Source organism: Cricetulus griseus, chromosome 2 (assembly GCF_003668045.3).
Source record: "Cricetulus griseus strain 17A/GY chromosome 2, alternate assembly CriGri-PICRH-1.0, whole genome shotgun sequence".
In the NCBI taxonomy this organism is placed as follows: Eukaryota; Metazoa; Chordata; class Mammalia; order Rodentia; family Cricetidae; genus Cricetulus; species Cricetulus griseus.
This window is the reverse complement of record NC_048595.1, coordinates 323,067,045-323,091,702: the sequence shown is the minus strand read 5'-3', so window position 1 is coordinate 323,091,702 and position 24,658 is coordinate 323,067,045. Positions and strand designations below refer to the sequence as shown.

At 37.0% G+C, this 24,658-nt stretch overlaps 1 protein-coding gene across 1 annotated transcript in view; it reads left to right on the top strand.

The window, feature by feature from the left end:
- Cwc27 (CWC27 spliceosome associated cyclophilin) overlaps positions 1-24,658 on the top strand; it is a 180,863-nt gene that overhangs the window by 11,748 nt on the left and 144,457 nt on the right. Inside the window, exons 4-10 of the mRNA XM_027401531.2 lie at positions 781-924; positions 2,314-2,412; positions 2,961-3,064; positions 4,639-4,708; positions 14,674-14,753; positions 15,582-15,615; positions 18,836-18,993. Of these exons, the coding sequence (XP_027257332.1) occupies positions 781-924; positions 2,314-2,412; positions 2,961-3,064; positions 4,639-4,708; positions 14,674-14,753; positions 15,582-15,615; positions 18,836-18,993 (689 nt within the window). The remainder of the gene's footprint in view (positions 1-780; positions 925-2,313; positions 2,413-2,960; positions 3,065-4,638; positions 4,709-14,673; positions 14,754-15,581; positions 15,616-18,835; positions 18,994-24,658) is intronic.

Genomic DNA, 24,658 nt, shown 5'->3' with positions numbered 1-24,658 from the left:
CAGGAGTATTTTACTCTCATTCCTTTTGAAAGCTATCAGTCAGAGGTCAAGTTGTTTGGCTCTCTGGTTCCTGGTGCAATGGACTGAGTTCAACTCTTAAGAAGAATGTATTAAAGAAAAATAGCATCTAATGCTTGAAAAGCACTGATTACAGAGATGGGTGTATCATAGATGATCCCAGTGTAGGTCTGAGGGGAAATCCTAAGTAGCTCTCAGAACAAGGAAAGTACCCAAGGAACAGTGGTCCTGCACTGTTACAATCTGCCAAGTGAGACTCTTGCCATCCCTGAAGAGTCAACTTAGGGATTCTTAGGGCTTTTAAAAGCACAGTAAAATCACTAACACAACTTGATTAGGTCTCTGAATTTAAAAAAAAAAAAAAAAAAAAAAACAAGAAGAAAGCCACTGCTTCAAAACATGTGGATCCAGATTGGAAGGAGACTAGCTGGCGGCTTCACAGTGACTCAAAGATAGGTTTCTTTCGTAGGGAAATGATATTAGACCCTGAGTCCCTCTGAGTCCCTTCCTCTGTGTGTATGTAGACTTCCATAAACAGCTATGTGGCTGAATATATTTAGAAGATACAAGTTGCTGAATTCAGGTTGAAGAAGATTGAACAGATAGTAAATTTGGATTTGATTGTACTTCAAAATCAGTTAAATAAAGCTTCAGCATTTTTTATTAGAAATTGTCTGAGCCTCACTAGTCTGCTGCATAGCTGATTGAATATGAAGGGTCTTGTGACTGAGAACAGTCACTAAATCTCTTTCATTCTTGCAGGATGAATTTCACTCCAGGTTGCGTTTTAATAGGAGAGGACTGGTTGCCATGGCAAATGCTGGTCCACATGATAATGGCAGCCAGTTTTTCTTTACCCTGGGTCGAGCAGATGAACTTAACAATAAGCACACCATCTTTGGAAAGGTTAGTGTCCATTTGTTAAGTGTGTAGTTCGGTTTTGGTTTTATGATACTCTTTAAGTTTCTATGGTACATCCACAATTAACACATAATGTCTGTCTTCAAAAATGTTATGCTGTTTTACTTACTGTTTTCGAAAATGATGGAGTATGTTCCTATTATGCTGAACTTTAAAGGACTACCTGAACTTTGGGTACTTTAAGCCAGTCATTTGTCGTCTACACATATTCTTTGTCACAGTGGTGGCATTAGCTACTTAAGGCCACTTAGCCAGTGTTGTTTGTACTTTTAAAAAGATACTTAGCCAAAACTATTTTACAATTTAAAGTTACCAATGGTAAATCCCCTTAAATTTAAAGTGGAAGTTGTATTAGTAATTAAAACTTTACTGGAATCATTACTTTGAACAGTTATCTATTTAATCCTGCTGACATTTAACAACAAATGAAAACATGATCTTCCGATAGAATTTTCAACAGTTCTCTTTAGAGAGGGATCCTGAAGGTGTCTCTCCCTCATCCTCTTCCCTTCTCATCTGAATATCCCTGCATTTAATGCTTAGACATAGTAGATATTAATAGCTTTTTAGCCCCCTCTGCTGGTTCAGTAAGAATTGCTTCCCTATGTCCTAGGCAAAAGTGAGTTTTGACTATAAAAGGATGGAAACAATTCAGTACAGTTGGACAACTGAACCTTTGAATTTGAGTCATACCCAAACTGTAAGATGTATCATTGTTGCTTACCTCTTAAGGACAGGAGTTAGGAAATATGTACTGCCATGTTCTTTGATGCATTCCTAATGCAGGTTTTTCTGGCAATCATGGATTTTTTCCTACTTGTAACTTTTTTTTTTTTTTTTTATTAGCAAGATGAGACTTGAGTTCCCATCCTGTACTGTGTTTTACACTCATTGCTATATAACCCAGGCATGAGAGAACATACAGCATGGCAGTCTTTGGGTCTGTACTTTCTTTGAACCTCTGTCAAGGAAGGCAATCTTACTTCTCATTTTTAGAGGCTTTGTGTAGATTAACTTAGGCAATAAGCTGCAAAGTATTTATCACAATGTTAATGCTTAAGCTGCTTTAAGTCCAAGTTTGTTTGTGATTTTTGAGTGAACTGTCATAGTAAGAAGGTTGATATTGTATGTTTATTTTTAGTAACTGGTATTAGTATATACTGGAAATATATGAGGCTTATTAAGAGACTGAGCCTCTCTGTGCTTTTCAGTATTAAAGTGAGCATGCTTTACCTTCATTGTTAACTGTACATAGTCTCAGTAAAAATATAAAGATTCTCTTTAATTATTTAAAAACATCCTTTCAGGAGTATGCTATTTACTGAAAAGATGAATACAGATGTTTGCCGTCATGTTCTGTGTTTTGTTTGATAGGTCACAGGGGATACAGTCTACAACATGCTACGCCTGACAGAAGTAGACATTGATGATGAAGAAAGACCCCGCAATCCACATAGAGTCAAAAGCTGTGAGGTAGGCACATGGCTGCTAGGTGCCATGTAACAAACACATTTAAACCATTAGATGAAAGATTTATACCAAATACAGTGTTTAAGAACAATTGCTGATATAGATTTTTGTTTTAATTAAAGGGTTTGGATTCTGATATGAACTTTAGATGACAGTATAAAGAATGAAAAGCTCAACTCATAATGAAAAGTTAACAGAATTAGGTTTCTTTGCTTACAGAAGTGGATTTTGGGTGAATTAAATTAGTCTTTATTGAGGAAGTGAGGCAATCCTTAAGAGCATTTGATATGGAGTCCAAATATCTGAGTTGGTTCCTTATGTTTTTCCTTCTGTAAAACAGGTATCAAATAAAGTATCTTTTTCTTGAAAAGAACATGTTTTGGGACAATTAGTGAGGGCAAGTGACTGGAAGTGCACTCTGTACTCCTGTACAAATGCAGTGTGTGTAGGGACGAATTAGATCCTAGTATCAGTACATTTCAATATTGTTTTTAGTTTTCTTATGAGATTAAAAAACTGGAATAATATGTTCAAAATGCTTCTTTTCATAGGTTCTGTTTAATCCTTTTGATGACATCATTCCAAGAGAAATTAAAAGGCCCAAAAAAGAGAAACCGGATGAAGAAATCAAGAAATTGAAGCCTAAAGGCACAAAGTAATTATAATAGAAAGATTTTTTCCAACTTTAATAGTGACACTAATTTATGTAGTTAATTTGTTTTTATAGTCATTGTTTACTATAAAGGGAAATGTTATTTTAAACCAGAGGGCTAACAGAATTATGAGATGGGGGTGGGAGGGTGTTTAAAGTCAACATTTCTTACATTTAATGACTTTAATTGAGTTAGAAATTGTTGCATATGGCCATATAATATGTGCTAATAAATATTTAGTATTCATTATATTTACATAGCTAAGTTACTGAGAAACATTTGCTTATTTGTAAGTTAATTTTTCCTTAGTATAAAGAATTTGGGGGGACAAGAACACTATAAAGAATATTTCTAATGTGTGTTATAGGATTGCATACTTTATTTAATTTACTTTGGTGCTATTCAAAATAATCTTTTTATAAATATATTTAAATAAAACCATTTCATTATTCTGTTTTTCTCAAAGATATTTTTCTTAAAAATAGCAGTTTATTTCTTAATAATTTATTAATTTGTACTAATATTGTTTACATTTTTTCCTGTTTCATTAAAAATAATACAGTTAGATTTCAACTTGCCATTTTGCTAAATTGTATCATCCTATTTATCAGTGTTAAATTCAGTGACCTACTGGCCTACTCATTGCAAATATAACGGAGGTTATATTAAGCATAACACCTGGTTGTTAGGTTAACATACAAATGCCCTGAAGTATAGGTGATCAGTACATACTGGTTTCCACAAAGTTAATTCATTAGACTGTGTTAATAAACTGTCACTAGGCACTTTAACAAACAGTAGATGTCTTGTGGTAAAATTCCTTTTTCTAGTGCTGTATGTTTGATTTTCTTTGATCCCACCATTAATTTCTGACTCCAATTCATTGGTGCTGAGAGGTCATTGTCACTGTGTTAGGATACAGTGTTTCATTATTACCATTTAGCCTGATAGAAGTCTTTCTTTGTGTGTTTTTCATTATCTTGCTTTCATTCAGAACAATGAATAAAACCATCCCTTTTATTCAGAACAAGGGATGATGCAGCATCATTGCTTGCATGTAGATTAAAAAAATACTCCATTGCTGCCAAAGGTTTTTCTTTTTCCAAAACTCAAGAGAGCACTTTAATAACTTACAGTTCATCTTACCTGAGTTTTTGTTGTTTAGTTTGAAAGACCTGAGACATTTTCTACCCATCAACTCTTTGTGTTTCTTAGTTTTAAAGCATTAAGATATATTTGTCAGGTGTTAAAGTAGTTTAATTGCTCACCTGTAGTACACTTAGGATTTCTTCTAGCTTTGATAACTATCAAAAGCTTATTTCTGTCATGCGTGACTAACTACACTACAGTAATATCCTTGGGTGAGCCTGTGGTAATAGTTGAGGGTACTCGGTGAAACGTTAGTGGTCTGAGGCCAAACCCTTTGCTCAAAGTTGTGGATGCTGGAACACTCCTGCTGAAGACTAAATGATACTGTACAAATAAAATGTATTACTTAGAAACCTTTGCTATTGCCTGAAAATGGAACATTTATGAATTTCATCTAACTTTTCTCCTGAATTTTCTTTTCTGATAGAAACTTTAGTTTACTTTCTTTTGGGGAAGAAGCTGAGGAGGAAGAGGAGGAAGTGAACCGAGTCAGTCAGGTAGCTTCCCTTTGCCCTTTGCTTTGTATTCTTATTATCTCCTGCTCTACCTGGAGCAGCATGGTTGACTTCACTTGCATAGTAAGTGTGCGTTGTATTGCCGCATAGTCATTTGTGCAGATTCTGAGTTGATTTGTTCTCATAGAAACATTGTTCATATTTATTTATTTTTAATCTTGGTATTTTTCTGTCAGTTGAATGTAGTCTTAAAGTATTTTGAATGGTTCGACTTTATGATTTAGATTTTAGTTGCTATTTGCCTTTTATTTTGCTATATGACAATTATCATTATTATAATAGTCAATGACTCAATTGTCTAATATTCATTTTAATGTTATTTTCATATATTGTGTTTGCTTCATTAATTCTCAACTAACTCCTATCACAGCCTTTTGAGATAGGTGTTGTAAACCTTATTTATATAAATACTTACATTTACTCATAAGTAAAACAAGATTCACAATAATGCCCATAGATTATAGTTATAAATATAAAGTCACATACCTAGTAAGATGCTATAACTAGAATTGATCTCTGAGTGAGGCTTTCTATAATTTGAGATTCATGACCATGCATCTGGAACATCTACCATATTTTGTCTATTTTTGGAATAGATTGTGAAATTTGTACTCAAAGAAAATTACCTTCAGAGGTTTTTTGTTCCAAATGTTGTGCTTTGTGTTTGTTTCTTGGAAGAGAGTGAGCATTGAGACCTGAGAATTAGTCCTAGAATATTTATTATATATCAGTAATTAAGCTTCATAACCCAGTTCGGCTTTACTTGTTTATGATGGTCTCCTGTTTCTCCCCAGTGCTACCAGTAAGACAGACTGAAAAAACACACCATTGTTGTACTTGTCTTCTTTATCCTTGTACTTTCATCAGTAGTGAGCATGGTTCAGAGAGGGTCTTACTGAGCACAGCACAAATTCTTGTGCAACAAAACTTTTCCTGGGGAGATGCTTCACACATCTACTCACCCCAGCTAGGGAGCACACAACTGACCAAAGTACAGATACCACCAAAGTCCATCTTGGTGAACCAGTGAGTTTTATTGGGGTTATTTATGGGGGAATGGAGCAGAAATGACTCAGACAGCTGCATCACCAAAACCCATCTCAGCATGGCTGATAGCTCAAAGGCTGGGAACATAGAACATGCTGCATAGCCAGCAGGCAGCTCAACAGAGTGTCCCTTCCAAGTGGCTCAGTTAATCTAAACCTCTTCCAGGCAGCATGGCTATTTTTCACTTGTTCCAGGTATCTAGTCTGGTTCCAGAGTCTTTGCAGCTTGGCTCATCTGAGAATGATTCTCGGTGCCCTTTACTGTTTTCTCTCAGAGTTAGGAGCCTAGTGAATCTGGTTGGCTTCAGGGACTTCCCGAAGCTATTTTGAGTTGTTTACCTCCTGGCTTAAGAAACTTCCCTGCAAGATAGTGTGCTTCAATATCAGAGGAAACTGCAATACAATAGCACTCTCCTTATATGCTTGCATTAAAACTGAATTAAAATGGGAGTGTAGAAAAGATAATTTGTCCCTGATTTTTGCTTGCTTTTTATAGTATCAATTTTAATAACATGCGATCAGTTACTGTAATCAGCAGACTAAATTCTCAAAGATAGGCTGAATATTTCTTTTGCCTTTTTACCTTTATTCTGGGCCACTTCAGGAAATGTTTGTATATTAGATTTCAAAAGTAAATTCATTTTTAAATGAAGACATTCTTGCTACAAGCATCAAGAATTACTCTGCCACCATGGTGTTGGAGTTATCTTCTGTAGATGCCGGTGATTGGTGTTGCACTGTTGGTGATTCAAATTTGTACCTCATCAGAATGATGAATACAGGATGTTATATGCCATGATTCCAGGGTTTTATTAGTGAATGTACAAAACTATAATTGTTACATCTGGGAATTACCAGTTCTTGGCTGGTGTTATCTAAAGTTGTCAAATTCTGCAGGGCATAGTAGAGCATATCTGTAGTCCTAGCACATGGAAGGCAGAAGCAGGAGAATTTCAAGTTTTAGACCAACCTGAGCTGTATAATCCTGTCACAAAACAAGATGCCAAATTTCCCTATGCCTTTCTTATAATATCCCAAACCCCACTTTTCTTTTTTTCTGGTATGTTCTCTACATTTCTTCTGTTGTTCTCCTTCCTGGCTTTAGGGTTAGCTCCACTGTCACTTTTCACTGCCTTTTTTTTCCTCACTGAACTGCCTAAGCTGAGCTAAATATGCCTTTCTTTGACTATTTGCCTATGTTATCAAAGTACAAATCACATTGCAGTATAATCATGTATTTTCCTCTCCTTACAAAATGTTTATTATGTAAGTAGTAATTTTATTACATACATAATAGTACACATTACGTATGTAATAAATTTTAGGTTATTAATAATTTAGTTTATTGTATAAGTAATTCCTTTAACAATTATGCTATATAGCCATTATTCTTCTTCTGTAGCTGTTAATACTTGGGAACTTCTAATTAGGAGATGGTGGAATGGGAATTGGGGATACAGGCTTTATAGCTTCTTAGGCCTGTGGGATGATTGTGAGTGATGTCGAAATCTCCCTCAGCCCAAGCCATTCATGATGCCGCTGAGAATTTTCACTGATAAAGTGGGTTCTGGGTGGAAGGCTTGTGTGCAGCACTCTTGACCTGCTTGCTAAGGTCCAGCAACCTGGAGAAAAGATGGGAGGATGGAGTTGTCTTGTATTTTTGTTGAAATAATGTTTCTGGTAATAAACAAATTTTGCTTATAATTACCTTAAGATGGACTAGGAAATTAGTTTGAAAATTTTCTGTTAGCTAAAATTAAATGTTCCAAGCTTGTCTTCCTTCTTTTGCTTTCTGTTTCCAAAGGAGAAAAATAATATGCTTAAATTCTACCGCATACTGAGAACTCACACAATCCATTTGTGTTTGCTGCAAGACTGAAATGTGAAAGGATCCCATCAAGATAACCCTGGCTTCTTCTTTCTTAAACCTGAGAAACATCCAACAGCTGAGAAAGAAGAAAACCCTTCCCTCTGCCAAGGAAGTTAGAGCCGCCATTCTTTCTCAATGAGAATTGCTGTCCCAGTGCTGTGGGAGCCACTGTAGTTCTCCAATCTGACCTTGTTCTGGAGGGGAGGGGTGCTATGAAAAAAATCCTGCCATATAGCTGTATGTTCTGGCTTGCTCATTTTTCCCCCCTCCAGTAGTCTAATAGATAGCTCTTCAAATAATTCCCTAATTTCTCAGCCCTTGGCCAAGGTGAAACTCTTTATCCCCATATCCTCATATCAGAGCCCTCCAAAGCACTTGAGCTTCACATCTGCACTATGTATCAGGGCACGGTGTTTTGTTTTGTTTTGTTTTTTTAAATAATTTTACTTATTTTTTAAATTTTATATGCATTGGTGTTTCACCTGCATGTATGTTTGTGTTTGTGTGTCTGATCTCCTGGAACTGGAGTTACAGACAATTTTGAACTGCTTTGTGGGTCTGGGAATTGAACCTGGGTCCTTTGGAAGAAGAGCCAGTGCTCTTAACCATTAAACCATCTTCATCCCCCAGTACATGGTCTTAACAAGCTTTCATTGAAGAAGTTTTTCAGATCAGTTTTTTTTGTTTTCCTTTTGTTATAATTGGTTATTACCCTTGTTTAGGCCTTCTGTATTTCTGGCCTGAGCTGCTGCTCTATCTATCCATGGGCCTGATATCCCCCTCTTAGTTTCCTTATAGTCATGGCTGCCAGAGTCAACTTCCTGAAGTCTAATGTTGCCATAGCCATGGCTTCCTTGACTCCCCACTTCCTCCTAAACTTTATTTCAGATTAAATCACTTGAGGTAATTTTTTTCTTCTTTCCCAGATCCATGGAGTCAGAATTTTTTAGTAAGAGGCTTGGTAAAGCTATCACCAATGAATTCTCCTGGAGTTCATAGCAGAGAAATATCAGGATCACCACAGCTGGGAATCTATGTGGGTCACTGTTTGCAGTTTTCGTGCTGGAAGTGTCCTGTTCCACATCTAGACACTAGAGATGTATTTATTTTCAACACCCCAAATACCATCTTTTCTAAATGTTTTTTCCAGTGTTTATAGATCTGTTCTGGTTCTACCCTAATGTCTGCTGTTCATGTTATCCTGTATTTCATTGCAAAGCAGTTTTTTTTTTTTCCCTTTATTATAAAAGAGGCTGTGATTGTACTCTCAGTAGTAGATCGTTCCAGTACTCTGTATTCTTTGCTTTAAGGGCTGAATAAAGTTCTGGTTTGTGAGCTCCTTGAAGGTAGATTCTGTTCATCTCTGAATCAACAGTAGAGTAGCAATAGCTTAGATTCAGTGTCATTGAAATCATACAAATCAACTGAGACCTCATTTTCCCCTGACACTGTGTGATCAGGAATGATTGCTTTCACTTTCAGGTTTTCTTTGTGTAACATAAAAGTAAGATATACCTGCTAGTGTTGTGAATAAAGATACTTTGATATATTAAACCATCCTGAAAAATGCCATTAAAGGTTGTGTCTTTAAATAGAACCGTATCTTTTATGTTGTAATTGCTATTTTATTCTTGGTCTTAAAAAGCTGAACTATTTGTAACATGATCACAATTATTATATAGAGGCTGCTACCCTCTATATATTCTGTCCAAGCAGAATAGAGAGCTGCTGAGAAACCTTACCACAGACTGGACAGTCCTTCCTAAGAGGCAGACTGAGCAAACTTGGGGTACATGTGTCTCCTCCCCTTAGTGCCTAGTAGCTCGTTCCGGCCCATTTATCTGTTTCCGTCTACTATGTAATAGACAACTGGGTAGTTATATCTGAGAAAACAAAAACAGTTTGAAATTCACTGACTTAGAGAACAGAAATTGCTCTAAGATCTGGATAAAAGCCAAATCTAATTTTATTTGTGTTTATTTAGTTCATGTACAGTTATTCAGACCATGAGCTTGTTTCAAATACACTTTCCTTTTTTGGTAAAATGATACCTTGATAAGAAAAAGGAATATACTGAATATTAGATGTGGTTTCAAAATTTAGTCTCATTGCTGAGTGTTGAGATAACTAGAGCCAAAGCCAAGTGAATCCTTTAGTGACAGAACGATTTGAAGTTTCAGTGCTTGCATGAAATTAAATATTTCTAAAAGGCTTAGAAGTAATTGTTCCATTATTCACTTGCTTATCGGATTTCTTTTTTCAGCAACTCACAGTGGTAAGCGTTATTCCAGAGCTAGATTGCAAGTTAATAATTGTTACGGTCTCAACTGAGGCATTACTGTATGTGAGACAAGAAATCTGAATCTCCTCTGGTTTGTGGATTATCACTGTGAGGTTACACACACTCTTTCACCTCACTCCTTTATGTATGCAAGGTGTCTCTCCCACGTGGATTAGCTTTTCTTGATTTGTTTCAGTATCTATGTACTACCTGATGAAAACCTCTTTGAAATCATAGGATTTTATAGCTCCAAGGGATCTAGTCCAACTTCCTTTCTTTATAGCTGAGGAAACTGAGACCCTGGCTAAGTGACTTGCCAGACTCACCTGTTTCCTTTCGGCTAGGATTGCATGATAGAATGATGCTGTAATAACCATATCTCGGCTCAGAAAAGCACTCTGTTGACTTTCTCATGGTGTTCTTATAGGCGCTTGAAGAAATCTAATCTGGGAGATAACACTGTCAGATGGATTTGTAGCTGAGTACTTTGGCCCAGACGGTGCTGTCTTATCAATCTATGCCTGATATTTTTTGTTTGTTTTCTTTTTTTAACTCTTAAGTTGAACCATAATAGGAGCATTTGTAAATTCTGTATGTTAGTTCAGTAAGTCCAAAATGTGTAAGGCAAGACAGAATAGTTAGTATATCTTAAACTGCAGCCTGGACACTCAGGCATGGTTTTTTATGTTGTTTTTCATTTTGGAAATGAAAGTTGCTTTTAAGGCCTCCAGTTGCTAAGATGAGGCCCACTCATATTTTGGAAGATAATCCCAAAGACTGCTGAACCAAGTTAGCCACATCTACAAAAAATTCGACGTCTAGACTGGTGTTGCCTATAACATAATTGGCATCATGGTTGGAAGAGATCATCACATGAGTGAGTTAGAGGCAGAGCCCAGACATCCTGGCTTGTTGACCACTGTTGTCCCTCTCTGTCAGCATGCCTTCTAGCTCTTTCTGCCTTCTTCCTTCCTTCTGTACTCTTTTTTGATGCTAATGCTATGTTTCTGCTATTTTGCTCCTCTTTATTTTTCAATATGAAGTTCCAGGTCCACCCCACTTGGTGTTCATTTTTTAGATATGCTAGTGGTCAGTTTTGACTTTCTTGTGAGCTCTTTATGCAGAATTCATTAAGTATATGTAGTCTAGTTTTTAGCATCTAAAACCTTTAGCCAAATAATGACCTTAAAATAGGTCATTCAGGAAGAATTAGCATTAAAGAGAGTCAGACTTCTGTTCCAGTCTCAGAGACTCTTCTAATTTTTTCCATTCTTCCCTAGTTACTTTCTGTGCTTCGACAATTTACTGTAGTGGGAATGGGTGTGCATTTAAAAGCTGCTTTTGATCCTCTATCTCTATGCTAACTCAGTTTGAAAACTTAATTGAAATCTAGAGTGGTAATGATTATTCAGCTTAATTTATGAGTTCTTCCTGTTTTCAGGTCTTATTCTAAATCACTATGAAACAAGTTTATTAGGCTGTTTAAAGTGAGTTTTCATTTGAGAGCTCAACAAGGACCTCTTCTCCCCTCCCCCTCTCTTGCTAAGTAGCCCTGGCTAGCCTCAAATATGCAATTTTCCTGTTTTAGTCTCCTGAAGGTTGGGATTACAGCATGCAACACTATAAGGTTGGGATTACAGGATGCAAACTGTACTTGGGAAGAACTTTCTTTTTTAAAAAGTAATTATTTTAAATTGGCAAATACAATTATAAATATTGTATACAAATTAATGTGTATACAGTAGAATGTCCAAGTTAAGCTAATTAACATACACCCATTTCACCCACCACATACATGCTGTGGTAAGAATATTTGAAATGTCTCTGTGGGGCTGAAGAGATGGCACAGTGGTTAAGAACACTTGTTCAGAGGACCCAGGGTTGGTTCCCAGCACCCATTTGGCAATTCAGATTTTTCTGTAACTCTAGTTCCAGGTGATCCATTCTGACCTTGAGGTTCCCAGGTATGAATGTGCTGCACACACATACATACAAATAGTCAAAACATTCATATACATAAAATAAATAATAAAATAAATAAATAAAAATAAAATCTCTGCGATTTTTAGGAAGATAAGAACTTACTTTTATAAATTAGCATTACAAATTTTGTGCCTGCATTTAATTTTCTCCTGTGAAGTAGATAAGGCTGCTATTCCATTTTGTAGCTAAGTGTTCTGAGATCTTACACAGTTTATTGCTTCCACAATTATAAGTTTTCAGCTAAAAGTTATACGGTTGTGGGATAGTAGATTTTGAAACTCATTTGATCAGATTATCTTTTGCTGTTGTTACTATTGTGAGATGGGGCTTCAAGGTGTTGCCTCAGTAGGCCTTTACCTCCAGGGCGGAACCGACCCTCCTGCTTATCCTGAGTACCTGTGATTAAGCCCAGGTGGTTATCCCTCTGGGCAGCACCTGTGGTATTGTCCTATGTCAGTACCTTTCTGCTGTGCTCCCTTCTATTTGTGAACAACTTTCCCAGTCTTCATAGTTAGCCAAAGGCATTAGTGAGTCATTAGTTGGCATTTTGCCCTTTCATCACTCCTGAGCTTTTAAAGAGGCTGTGGAATAGCAAGTGTAGACTAATGACATAATTTAGAGTCTATGATTTTTTACAAATAACAGTGTATTTAAATTCACTTTTTTGTTTTGTGATAAAAACCAGACTATTTAAGTTTCTTCAGAACTGTATTTGATTTGCCAATGTGAAATTTGATTTCCATTGAATAATAGGAAGTAAGGTGTCTCCCAAATAAAAATGTTCTCTTCACTTCATACTGATACATCTGCTGACCAATAAAGATGCAAGATCAGAGTTCCTCTAAAACTATGTTTCTGGTGGTCTGGTAAGGCAAATTAAAATAGATGATAACAGGAAAACCAAAGCAGCAAAAGATGCCATGGTATTTGGAAAAACCCAGACTTTCAAACTCCTTAAAGTTAGATTCTCATTATGGTTACTGATGATTTTCAAAACCTTTGGTGATGGCATGTTATGTCCTTAATTAAAATGTACTTTGTACTCAGGCTGTAGCTCCAGAGAACACTTGGCTAAGTACATGTGAGGACCTGGGTTTAATCCCCAGAACTGAGATCTCAATGCAGGATCAGAAGGGTCTTCTGTCAGGCTGATGAGTCTTTAAACAACACTGGTAGTCTGGCACTGACCCACGCATCCCTGTAATCAGAAAGACAAGAACGTTCTGTTCTTTAGCCACAGATGCTGCAGTCTACTCCTCTTCTTTGCACTCTCCATTGCACCATTGCTACAGAAGAGGCTGTTAACAGCTTTATTCAGTGTTTGAAGCATTACAAAACCCAGCACCTTAGTCTGTGCATCTTTGGAAGATTTGTAGAAATCAGACTCTTTGAAAAAGGAACTGCTGTGAGAATTGGAAACTCTGCACTTGTATGTAGGTATTTTTAGCAATAAAGCACAGGCTGAGAATGCAAAAATTTTTTTTGGAAAAAAACCTTAAATTATGTCTTTATTTTACTTGATTTGATCTTTGAAGCATAGAGGATCCCATGTTGATACAGAAATGTTTAAATCTTTGATTTTTTTATTTTGTCATGGAGGTATATTTTTTAAGGTATATACCTATCTTTAAGTAAGACCATCAAATTTAAGGGCCTATTCACAAATTAATCAGTGAAACAGAAGACCAATTTAGGAAATTCCCACCATGTAATAGGGAAATATATAGAATAGGGCTTGCAGTATTTGGTGTCTATGGGGACCTAAAGGACATAGAAATGGCTCCATTTGGATTCTGAGTGTACTAATTTAAATCCTGATCCTCTTTTACTGGCAAGCTTTGTGATTCCTAATTAATAGCTTAATCTCGACTGTCTGTAAAATGTAACTATGTTCTACACTGTGTTTGCTTTAGAGAGGGAGAGTGTGTTGCTAGCACTATGACTGGCACCAAGAACACACTTAATACATTAGAACAATAACAACAGAAATATTTACAGTTCTATTTCTTATAGTAGCTTTTCTTAGTAATGATTCCTCTTTTGTTTCCCTATAAAAATGTCATTATTGAGAAGATGCACTTTGAAATGAAAGCACTTACTTTGATAATTGGTCCCCGGTGAGTGTTATCATCTTGAGATGCGCTTCTGAGTGTCTGTCTTCCATTTGATAAGTAGCAACCTCATCTAATTTCTTAGGGATGCTTTTTTAAAGTCATCTTGTGCAGCATAGACTGTATAATGAAGGGCAGTAGTGTGCATGTATCTCAATTTATTCTTGGGCCCTGCCTTGTAAGTTTTTCGGTATGTGTTGTAGGAATTAATAAGTTGTGTGTAAACCATAAGCACTCAGAGCTGGCAAACCACAGTGCTTTTAACAGTGTCACTCTTTGTTGGGAAAGATGATCCTAAAAAAGTATGTTTTGAGCCATGAGTGGTTCTGCATTCCTGTAATCATAGCACAAGAAATGATGAAGCAGAAAGATTATGAGTTCTATATCAGTCTAGCTACTTAGAGAACTGAATGCCATCTCAGGCTAGGACTGTGTCTTAAGAAAATAAAATCAAATAAAGATTAATAACTTAAATAAATAAAATCCCATTTTCAGTCAGTAGAAGTATTATTTCTAAAGCTTTAGTTACAAGGAACCTTTTAGAAAGGTTTTTGCTAATCATACTATGTCCTTACTAAATTTCATGCAAATATGTTAATTTTCTTTTTCAGACGACTTTTAGTTTCCTATCTCAACTATATTGTGTTCTTTCCCAGAGCATGAAGGGAAGAAGTAAAAGCAGCCATGACCTGCTTAAGGACGATCCACACCTAAGTTCCGTGCCAGCTGTGGAAAGGTTAGTGCTGTGTTGAAAGCTGACTCCAGTTTTTAGGCTTTATCTCATTCTGTTGTTGTCTTGGTTACCAAGCAGAGCTCATAAATTTCCTAAGCCTAGCCAAAACAATAATACATTTTGATAAGTGATTCATCTTAGGCTAGTCTGAATACTAGAAACTGCTGTAATAATTGCATGTTGCATTGCTAACTGTCTTTGGGGCATTTTTGTTTGGGTATCATGAGTAAGCATGAGAGTGCAAGGTTACCGGAAGAAGTGACCACATTCTGGGCCAATTTACTGCGTGTAAATTCTCACAACTTTCAGAATTGACAGAAACCTGTCTTAATTGTCTTTGTTGCTTTTGTTTGAGAAGTGGAACATTAGTGAATGTTAAATGTATTAATTATACATGGCCATTATACATGGTCAGTCTCAGACTGAGCTAAAATACTGTTGTTCTGAGGTTAACTCATCTTCAAAAATTCTATTTTAAAATACTGTTTTCTTAGTATCCTTTAATTTGTAGGATTTGGTCCCTTTAGCCAGAGCCTTTTAACACAGCTTGATGGTGTTTGCTTGTATTTAAAAAAAAAAAAAAAAAAAATCCAGAGAATTCTCTTATCTGCTACTGGAGCATGTCTCTTCCTGTTTATAAAAGGTGACTACTTTTGAGCATGTTCCCATCTGTTGTGCAGTGCCGTTGTGAGAGTGCTATGGTGGAAAAGCAAAGCAAAACATTAATTCTAGCAAACTAGTTATAAATTCCAGTTTACGCTTTACATAAATGAATACTTGTATTAGTTTCACTTTGAAACTAAAATGTATTTGTTTTACTTATTTTTGTAGTGAAAAGGATGATGCAACAGGAGATTTAGAAGATGTGAGTATTCACTTTAGTACAAATATAGCTTGAACAATTTATAAATAGGTCAAAGTTTTACAAATTACATTTTCCTTAAAAAGATACAAATATATGTAATTTAAAAATGAAAATAATTTCCTATGTTATTAGAATATTTACTTCCAAATAGATTTGCATATTTCCCCACAGAATTTCAGTCTCATATATGAATTTCTGTCCTGCCTTTTCTGTCACATAACATTATGTGAAAAATCTTAAGTGGAAATGTTATAATTTTATTATGTTAAAAGTTTAAATGTGATGAGTGAGCATCCTTCATGCTATATGGGAAGTGCATAGAGGAGTTATTTGTAATAGTGTATTCCTTTTTATACATTTATCTGAGAAGATTCTCTTTTAAGATTGTATCCTTATTACTAGCTAACAGTCATAAAAACAGAAGGAGCGGCCAGTGCTAGGTAGAGGTGCTCCCAAGGACAGGGGCTCAGGTTCCTTACTCACTGGGTAGAAGAAGAGAACTGACCTCCACATTCAAGCTGTGCCAAGTGTGTGTCTCCACACACACACACACACACACACACACACACACGAGAGAGAGAGAGAGAGAGAGAGAGAGAGAGAGAGAGAGAGAGAGAGTAAACATTAAAATAAACAAAATGAAGATTTGCTTGTACTATGTGAATGATAATGGTTTTCCAATTATATAAATATTAAGATGAAACCTATTAATGTGTACATTGCATAATTCAAAAGAAAATATGTAATCTAGCATGTACAGAGATTTACCTATGTCCACAGTCAAAAGGGGAGGGGTTCTCTGATTAGGTATATCAGAGAGAATGAGTATCTGCTCTGTGAGGAAAACCCTCCTGGGAGAGAAGAAACTTGGATCTTATAGGAGACCAGACGATAACTGGATCATAGAAGAGGGGGTGGGAAAGGCGGATAGCATGGCATGCTCTAAAGCTAAGCAGAGATTACACCTTGTTCAGGAAATGCAAACTGAGCATTAAAGTTTGGAGAAACTTGCTGTGTGGAGAGGTGACCAGGCTGAATATAAAAGGAGTGACCAAGCCGGGTACTAGGGAGGCAGAGGCAGGTGGATCTCCGTGAGTACGAGACCAGCCTGGTCTACAAGAGCTAGTTCCAGGACAGCCTCCAAAGACACAGAGAAACCCTGTCTCGAAAAAAAAACAAAAAAAAAAAAAACAAAACAAAAAAAAAATGAGTGACCAGTGCCAGTCTAAGTAGGAGAGTTTGATATATTCCAGGAGCCAACAGCAGACCAGTATGACCAGTGTAGTGATGAGGAGAGTGGGGGGAATGGGCAATGGAGGGACTGGCATGCTTTACACAGTGTCACAGGTGTGCTAAGGAGTTTGGGTTTCACCTTAAAGGTACTGAATAACAGTTGAAGGATATTCGTTAAAAAGACAGGTGCACGGTCAGCTCTGCATTTTAGAAATCATTATTGGCAACATTACAGAGAACAAGTGAGAGGGAGCAGGCCATGGTAAAGGGAGTTGTGGGAAAGCTGTCGAAGGACAAATGCTCTGCGGAGGGAGATGAGGCAGGAGTCTAAGATAACCACAAGTTTCTGGCTTGGTGGCCTTCTTAGCAAGGCACCAAAGACAAGACAGGCTTGAGGCTGGATGGGAGATGAAAATTAATTAACGATTTGTATATTTTTGGATGAGTTATATTGAAGCCATCTGGTTATAATAATATGGGCTAGAAAATATGGTTTTGCTCTTAAGTTTATGGGTGGGTGGGATAGGTCACTTAAGGATAGTGTTTCATCTCTAACCTGTTTTAGATCCCAAACCCTTTTAATGTGTGGGTCCTTTTCCCAGAAAGTGTCTATACTCAGAAACAGAATCTTATGACTTTGCAAGAGATTTGTTTTATATTTTCTGAGGCCCAAATGACATGTCTGTGTCATTGTTTAAGAATGACTTAAACATCTTGCCAGACACATGTAATTTTTATCCACAGAGACTTTTGGTTCAATAAGCCTGCAACAAGATGGATTATATGTACTTAAATAATAATTTGATTGATTCTATACTGATACTTTTGCATATATGAAAATCAATATATTTAAATATGTAGGTCTTTTTGTTTTGTTGAGACACGGTCTCACTATATAGTCCTGGCTGGCTTGGTACTTGCTCTGTAGATCAAGCAGACTTCCTTCTTAGAGAAAGGGCCCTCTCTGACAGTTTCCTGAGTGCTGGGATTAAAAGTGTGTGCCTGGGTGGGTTTTATCATTTTAACAGATAATGATATGAGGAGTCAGAGAACCAGACTTTAAAAAACATGCTGTAGGTGTTGATAACCCTCAAGTCAGAAGTCCTGTCTTGCTGTGGTTGGCAGGCCAAAGAATCACAGGGGACGAAGAACCCCTTTGGTGTAGTTTCTTCTTTCTCTCCCTTCTCTCTCCTCTTCAGTAATGCTGAGAATATAAAGTAGTGGGCAAATAGACTAGACTTTAGCTTTTGTGGAGTTTTCTCCTTAATTGTCTGAGAAACAAACAAACAAAAAACCATGTAAATAATTAGTGCTGTAGAAATAAGGAGGAAAGAGGAACATGAGGTTGGAGGTGGGTTTTTTTATTATTATTATTATTTTCTCTGTTAAGTGGGTAGGCAAGGAAAAACCGAAACATTCAGATATCTAGAATAAGAGAGTTTCAGACTGGAGAGAATGACTCTAAGGAGATGGTGTCAGGAAGAAGGTAGACAGCCTCAAGCAAGTTGGGGACCTATTGCAAAGCTTTCAGAAGAGCTGTGACTGCTGTGTCTTAGATTAGGAGGTGGGGGGTGATGGTTTGGGTTGGGTTGCTGTGGTGCAGGCACTCTGATGGTTTTTGTCCCAGGGTGCTTAAGTCTCAGTGTCTGCAGGATACCCCTTCTATTTGAATGAATTCCTGGTTGATGTTATGCTGCTCAGCTGCCTCCCGAACCACATTTCCTACTGGGGTAAGGATAAGACTGGGTGGTACAGAGGGAGGGCTACACAAAAGAGCTGGTGGAAATGAGCCCATTATCCCTCTTGGGATTCCAGGGTACATTAGACCAGAATGCAGGGGTTATCCCAGTGGGAGAACAGTCTTCAAACCCTTACTGGTTCAAAGCTAAACAAACCTGGCCTAGAATCCAGCAAGCATCTAAGATGAGTCTCTGGAAGTAAAAGGGGAAACAGAATGCCTGGAAAAGACTTACTTTAGATTTTACAGGATGGAGAAGATGAGAATGCAGATCCTGATGAATGCATTGATGATGATGAAAAGAACCTGATGAGAGAAAGAATTGCAAAAAGGTTAAAAAAAGACACAAGTGCAAATGTGAAATCAGCTGGAGAGGGAGAAGGAGAAAAAAAGCCGGCCAGCCGCAGGTGAGTCAGCCATTATGCATTGGGCTACTTCTCTCTTTTTATGCTTCTGTTCACCTGGGACTGAGTACTTGAAATTGCATAATGTTTCTTAACTGTTAGGTTCTGAAAAATCAGCCCCTTTTGGAGCCTAACATGAATCAGAATTAAAGTAAATTTAATGTACAGTAAACAGTATATTAGCTGTATGTATGAAATTGTGTTAGCTACTCTCATGCTAATGAGAACATTGAGCGATTTGTATAAGAAAGACATCCTGAAAAACTTTAGGTGAGTAAAATTTGTCCAAATTGGTGAATAAAGTGGCCTGAAACCATTCTTAGACATCTTTTCAAGTGTGATTGGCTAAAAACTTCTTGCCTCTCTGATCATTGGCATTATAAAATAAATTTCAGTAAGTGCTGGAAGTTCTGTCTGGTGGTAAAAGTTTGTTGGATTTTGCTTTTTTGAAATTCAGAGCAGTTAAAACCCCCTCTCTTCCTATGTGATTCTTTATTACAACTCTAGGATATATACATCTTAAGTATCACTGCTTTACAAAGTCATAGGATGTCTTTTCTTCAGTTGATCTCTGCAATACAATAGAAGTACACAGAAATTGTGTGTGTGTGTGTGTGTGTGTGTGTGTGTGTGTGTGTGTGTGTGTGTGTGTGTTTCCCAGCCTCATGTGGAAAGCTTTATGATGGAGGCATTACCTTGGCAGAGTTCCCTCAATATTTGCTTTGTTTAACCAAAAATAAAAGTGATAGCCAGAAATGTACTGATGACATAATTTTTGTAGTCAGAGATAGAATTTAGAGCCTGGGGTGGTGGTCCACACCTTTACTCACAGCACTCAGGAGTCAGAAGCAGGCCGATTTCTGAGTTCAAGGCCAGCCTGGTCTACTGAGTGAGTTCTAGGACAGCCAGGGCTGTTATACAGAGAAATGATGTCTTGAAAAACAAAAAATACAAAAAAAAAAAGGAGGAGGAGGAGGGAGGGAGGAAGGGAGGGAGGGAAGGAAGGAAGGAAGGAAGGGAGGGAGGAAGGAAGGAAGGGAAAAAGAAAACTGATGAAAATTCTGACTTTTAAAAATCCCTATTGTCATGGTTTTAGAAACTGGCGTCAAAGATCAGGCTGCTAACAAATTTTATGTTTTCATATGGTAGAGGAGACCTGTGATGTCTCCTTTTCATAACAGTGCTATATTATCATAGAGTCTAAACCTCCCCAAAGCTTAGTCGCATAATGTTGGAGGACCACCAGGAGGAGAAAGGAGATTGGAAGACATTAGGAGGCTTTTGTCAGTGTGTGTGCATGAGAGCTGGTGACTACCTGAATTAATGACTCTAAAGCAGGGTTCACAACCTGTGGGTCACAACCCTTTGGGGTCAAATGAGCCTTTCACATGTCTGCTTATGACTACTGGAAACACAGATTATTTACATTGTAATTCATAACAGTAGCAAAATTACAGTTATGAAGTAACAACAAAATAATTGTATGGTTGGGGGTCAATACAACATGAGGAACTGTATTAAAGGATGGAGGCATTAGGAAGGTTGAGAAGCCCTGCTAAAGGATGCTTTACATAAGAGTGATGTGATATTTGAATCAAAGGTACTGTTGATCTTGTCATTTTGTCTTGTTCTTATCATGATTTCTCACATAGTCACATATTAGAAAATATCTAGTTATCTTAACAATCTTCCTGTTTTTATAAATGAGTATAATTTGCATATTTTAAATCATAAAATATTTAGTTGATGAATTTTTTTACATTCACTGTATTAGGAGAAAAACTTTAATAAAGTACTTGCAAGTCTACCAAGGAAAGTAAATTTAAGAAAATTAATTTTGCAAAAGTGGCTTTAAAATATTAGGTAAAACTTCACATGGTAGAAGGAGAAAAGTGAAGCTGGCAACTTGTCCTCTGACTTCCACACTTGTGGAGGTTATTTTAAATAAATACATGTAAATACATTTAAAATAAATGCATTTAGTTTTTAAGGTTTTGAGTATTTAAGCATTGTGAATATTGATTTTATATTTTATATTTTAGTGTAGTAATTGGTATATGTTCCTAGAAAATATGAAGCAAACATTTATCATTTATAACTATTTCTCTGTTCACTCAAAACTGTATAATTCACATCCTTTAACCACCCCTCAGAAGAGGCCCTACTACTGAGTAAGCAAACCAGAATTGTTATAATATTTCATAAAAGCTTTAAACTCCCATTTATTCTTATGTGCACACATGTCAGCCCACTGCTGGTTGACAGGTAAGGTAGTACCTTCTGGAAATGGAAGTCTTAGCTTAAAGCTTAACTGAGGAATCGTTTTTTGCCTGTAGGTGGCACTCAGTAGCTACAAGTTAGTCATGTGAAAACCAAATTGAGAATTCTGCCCTGCTTATTTATTCCTGGCCTTGGTGTTCTAGTTCAAAATAAATAGCTAAACATTAAAATCAGATGGGACAAGTAGGCTAGTCAAATATCATTTGTTGTAATGATTGTAGTCATTATGAAACCACTGTCTTTTATTGTGTAATTTCTTAATTTTTAATGTGTAAAAATGCAATCATAGTACCAAGTAGTTAGGCACAAATATCAGTCAAGGATAAAGACCTTATGAATTGGATAAGCTTTGAATTATGAGATGTGTTATTATAAAGTCATAAGTGAAATATTCATAACTCCTGAGGCCTGAATGAACACTTAAATTTAATGTCACTAACTTTAGTCCCTTTCATCTTCCTCTGCTGAGTTTGCAATATGTGACTGGGATGTCTCTAGAATTTCTAGACCTCCCCCAAAAAAGTATGTCTCAGACTTGCATGAGTCTTGTCACATACATGTTCTGCTTTTGATTTATAATCACACTTAGAAGTGTGAGTTTTCCATGGTGCATAAAGTCTGTTTTCTTTCGAAAATTTAAAAAGGTGGCCTGATAATTGAATTTCAAAAAGTAAAGATAGCACTTTAAAAATGATAGTACAATTTTTAAAGGATAGTAAAATTTAAAAGATCAGAGCACACAGACCTTCCAGCCAGTCAACTTAAAGCCTTAGAAGCATCATCTGCAGGGTGTCCCACTGTCTCCTCAGGACCTTTACAGTCAATGAATGGAATTGAACAATTGGAGGATGCCACTTCCCTTTTCTGTCTCTTATGGTGTGGACTGAAGCAAGGAGTGAAAAGACATAAAAAAATAGAAATGCATGGCTTAAATTCTGGATAATTGGTCCATACATAATACTTGGAATTATGTCTTTGGTCTGGAATAATAGTGGTATAAATATGTTTTCAGGAAATGATTTGTCTGGGCAGCAGATACTAAAGTAAAACTCAGATGATTTTTTTTTTTATGTGTATCTTCTAACCAGTCACTCTATTCTTAACTTTAATCTCAAATATTTGTTGTTCTTATTGCTAGCCACTATAAGAACTACTGGGAGCTAGGCTCTGGAAACATGAAAATATGAGAGAAATGGTTTCTGTCTGCAGATGTTCATTGTCTAATTGATGTTGTTTGGATGAATCTTCCAAGGTTCAGGTGCAGCAGTGCTCAGAGACTGAAGGAGTGATTATTAGGGCATAAGGCTGATTACTCTAAGAGTGGGTTAGTTATCTGGGCAATGGATACTGATAAAAGTTTGCCTACACCATCCTCCCTCTCACACATGCATGTATATACGTGTACACACACACACACACACACACACACACACACACACACACACACACACACACACACGTGCACGCGCATACACGTGCACGCACGCACAAATGCGTTCTTGCCCTTGTGCTTTCCATCCTGGACATAGAGGAGGCCCTCTCCATCTGCACTTGGCAAGAGAGGTGCAGAGGTGGCGGTCCATGCCTGCAGTCCCGCGCATTTGGGAGGCTGAGGTGGGAGACTCAGGAGTTTGAGATCTGCCTGGGCTGCCTAGTGTGTCAAATACCACAGGTTTTATATGTGTTAACCTAATTCTAGTAAGATAAAGCATCTTTTGGAGCACTGTTTAAATACTAACACATGCATCAAGCTCAGTTCTTCAGATTAACTTGCTGGTCTCCCCAAGCAGACTGGATGGTTTGTTTTACTGTCTTTACCTGTTATGGTTAAAATTTTGGAATAGTATCAGTTATAATATAAACCATATCATACTTTAGTATTTCTGGCAAGTTTCCTTTATCATACTGTTTGGAGCTTTATTGCAGGAATTTGGGATATTCTCGACAAAACTGTTTCTTGAACTGTTTGAAATAATATACCATTTTAAAAATACCAAGTCATAGTTCACTGAGAACTAGTTAATCCATATGCAAGGGGTCACCTTCAAACTAACCCCCTCACTCCTCATATACTTGCACTTAAGAAAATGTTCCAGAAATATGACAGCTCTGCTGTTTTTACAGTTAGATTCCATATGGCAGACAGGAAGCTGTGAAATGCACATTGGGGGAAGAGTGTCCTGTCAAAACAGGCAAGGGGCATTTGCATGTCTTTAGAATATATTTATTTGTATTACCCATGAGAGTTGCAATCAATTGATCTCACAGCATCTGTTGTTTATGAGGAATAGAGTTGTACATCTGAGATGTATTATTGAAATTTTACAGGCAAACATTTCTTTAAGTCATTCAGCATTTAAATAAAGTATTCTCTATCCTGAAAAATGTATTTCCATTGAAGAAGTTTGCAATACTGGTTGCTTTCTTGTCATCCCCAGCTGCTCATTGTGAATTCACCTGTTCACTAAACAGGCAAGTACAGTTGTATAAGAAAGAAGGACCACTAGTGATTCAAATTTCTTTGTTTTGCACAAAGCACTTAACATTGTATAAGGGCCTGAAGGGAATTATGGCTAGTGATTCTGTCTAGACCTGTCTTCTTAGTCATTCCCCCCACCCCTGCCAATTCTCTGCCCTAACTTTAGTGATTTCTGCCACCCTTCAGATACCACTTGGATTTTCCATGTACGTTGAGTATTATTTTAGGTATCTTGAGCCAAGGACTTGTTCTGGCTTTTGACACTTATTGTACTTTTCCAGTATTGTTAGGCACTTTGCCAAGTATTTTCCTCCACAACAAAGCTACAAGGTATACTTTGTGTTATTATCCTTGTTTTGACAAGTGAAACAAAGAAACCTAAAGCACAAACTTGTAAATATGAAGTGTCTTGCTTTTTGTCCATGATTACATGGCAGCAAAGCCAGTGCTCAGGCTGCAATGATCTGTGCCTGGAGAACCCTATCTTCAGTGAAGAACCTATTCCTAGAAATAGGATGGAGAAGTGATTGAGGAAGACATTAACCTCTGGCCACCCACACAAGCCAGCACACTCAAATCTCCCCCCCCCCCTTTCCCACACAGGCATGCACATATGTGCGCGTACACATGCATGCATATACATGTGAGGGGGTGGGAGACAGAGACAGAAAGATGAATGAATAATTCTAGCAACCCCTCAGATAAATAAGCAAGTATGTGTATGTATAAACATATACATAAATAGGCAAAATTTTCAGTGGCTTAAAACAGCTTCTGTCTCACTCTGGTGAAGAGCTCCAGGTCAGCTCCATGTTATCTTTATCTGGGGCCTGGAATGCAGCTTCTTTATAAGATAGCATGGCAGAGGGGAGAGTGATGATGAACTCATGCTAGCTCACAAGGTTTCTG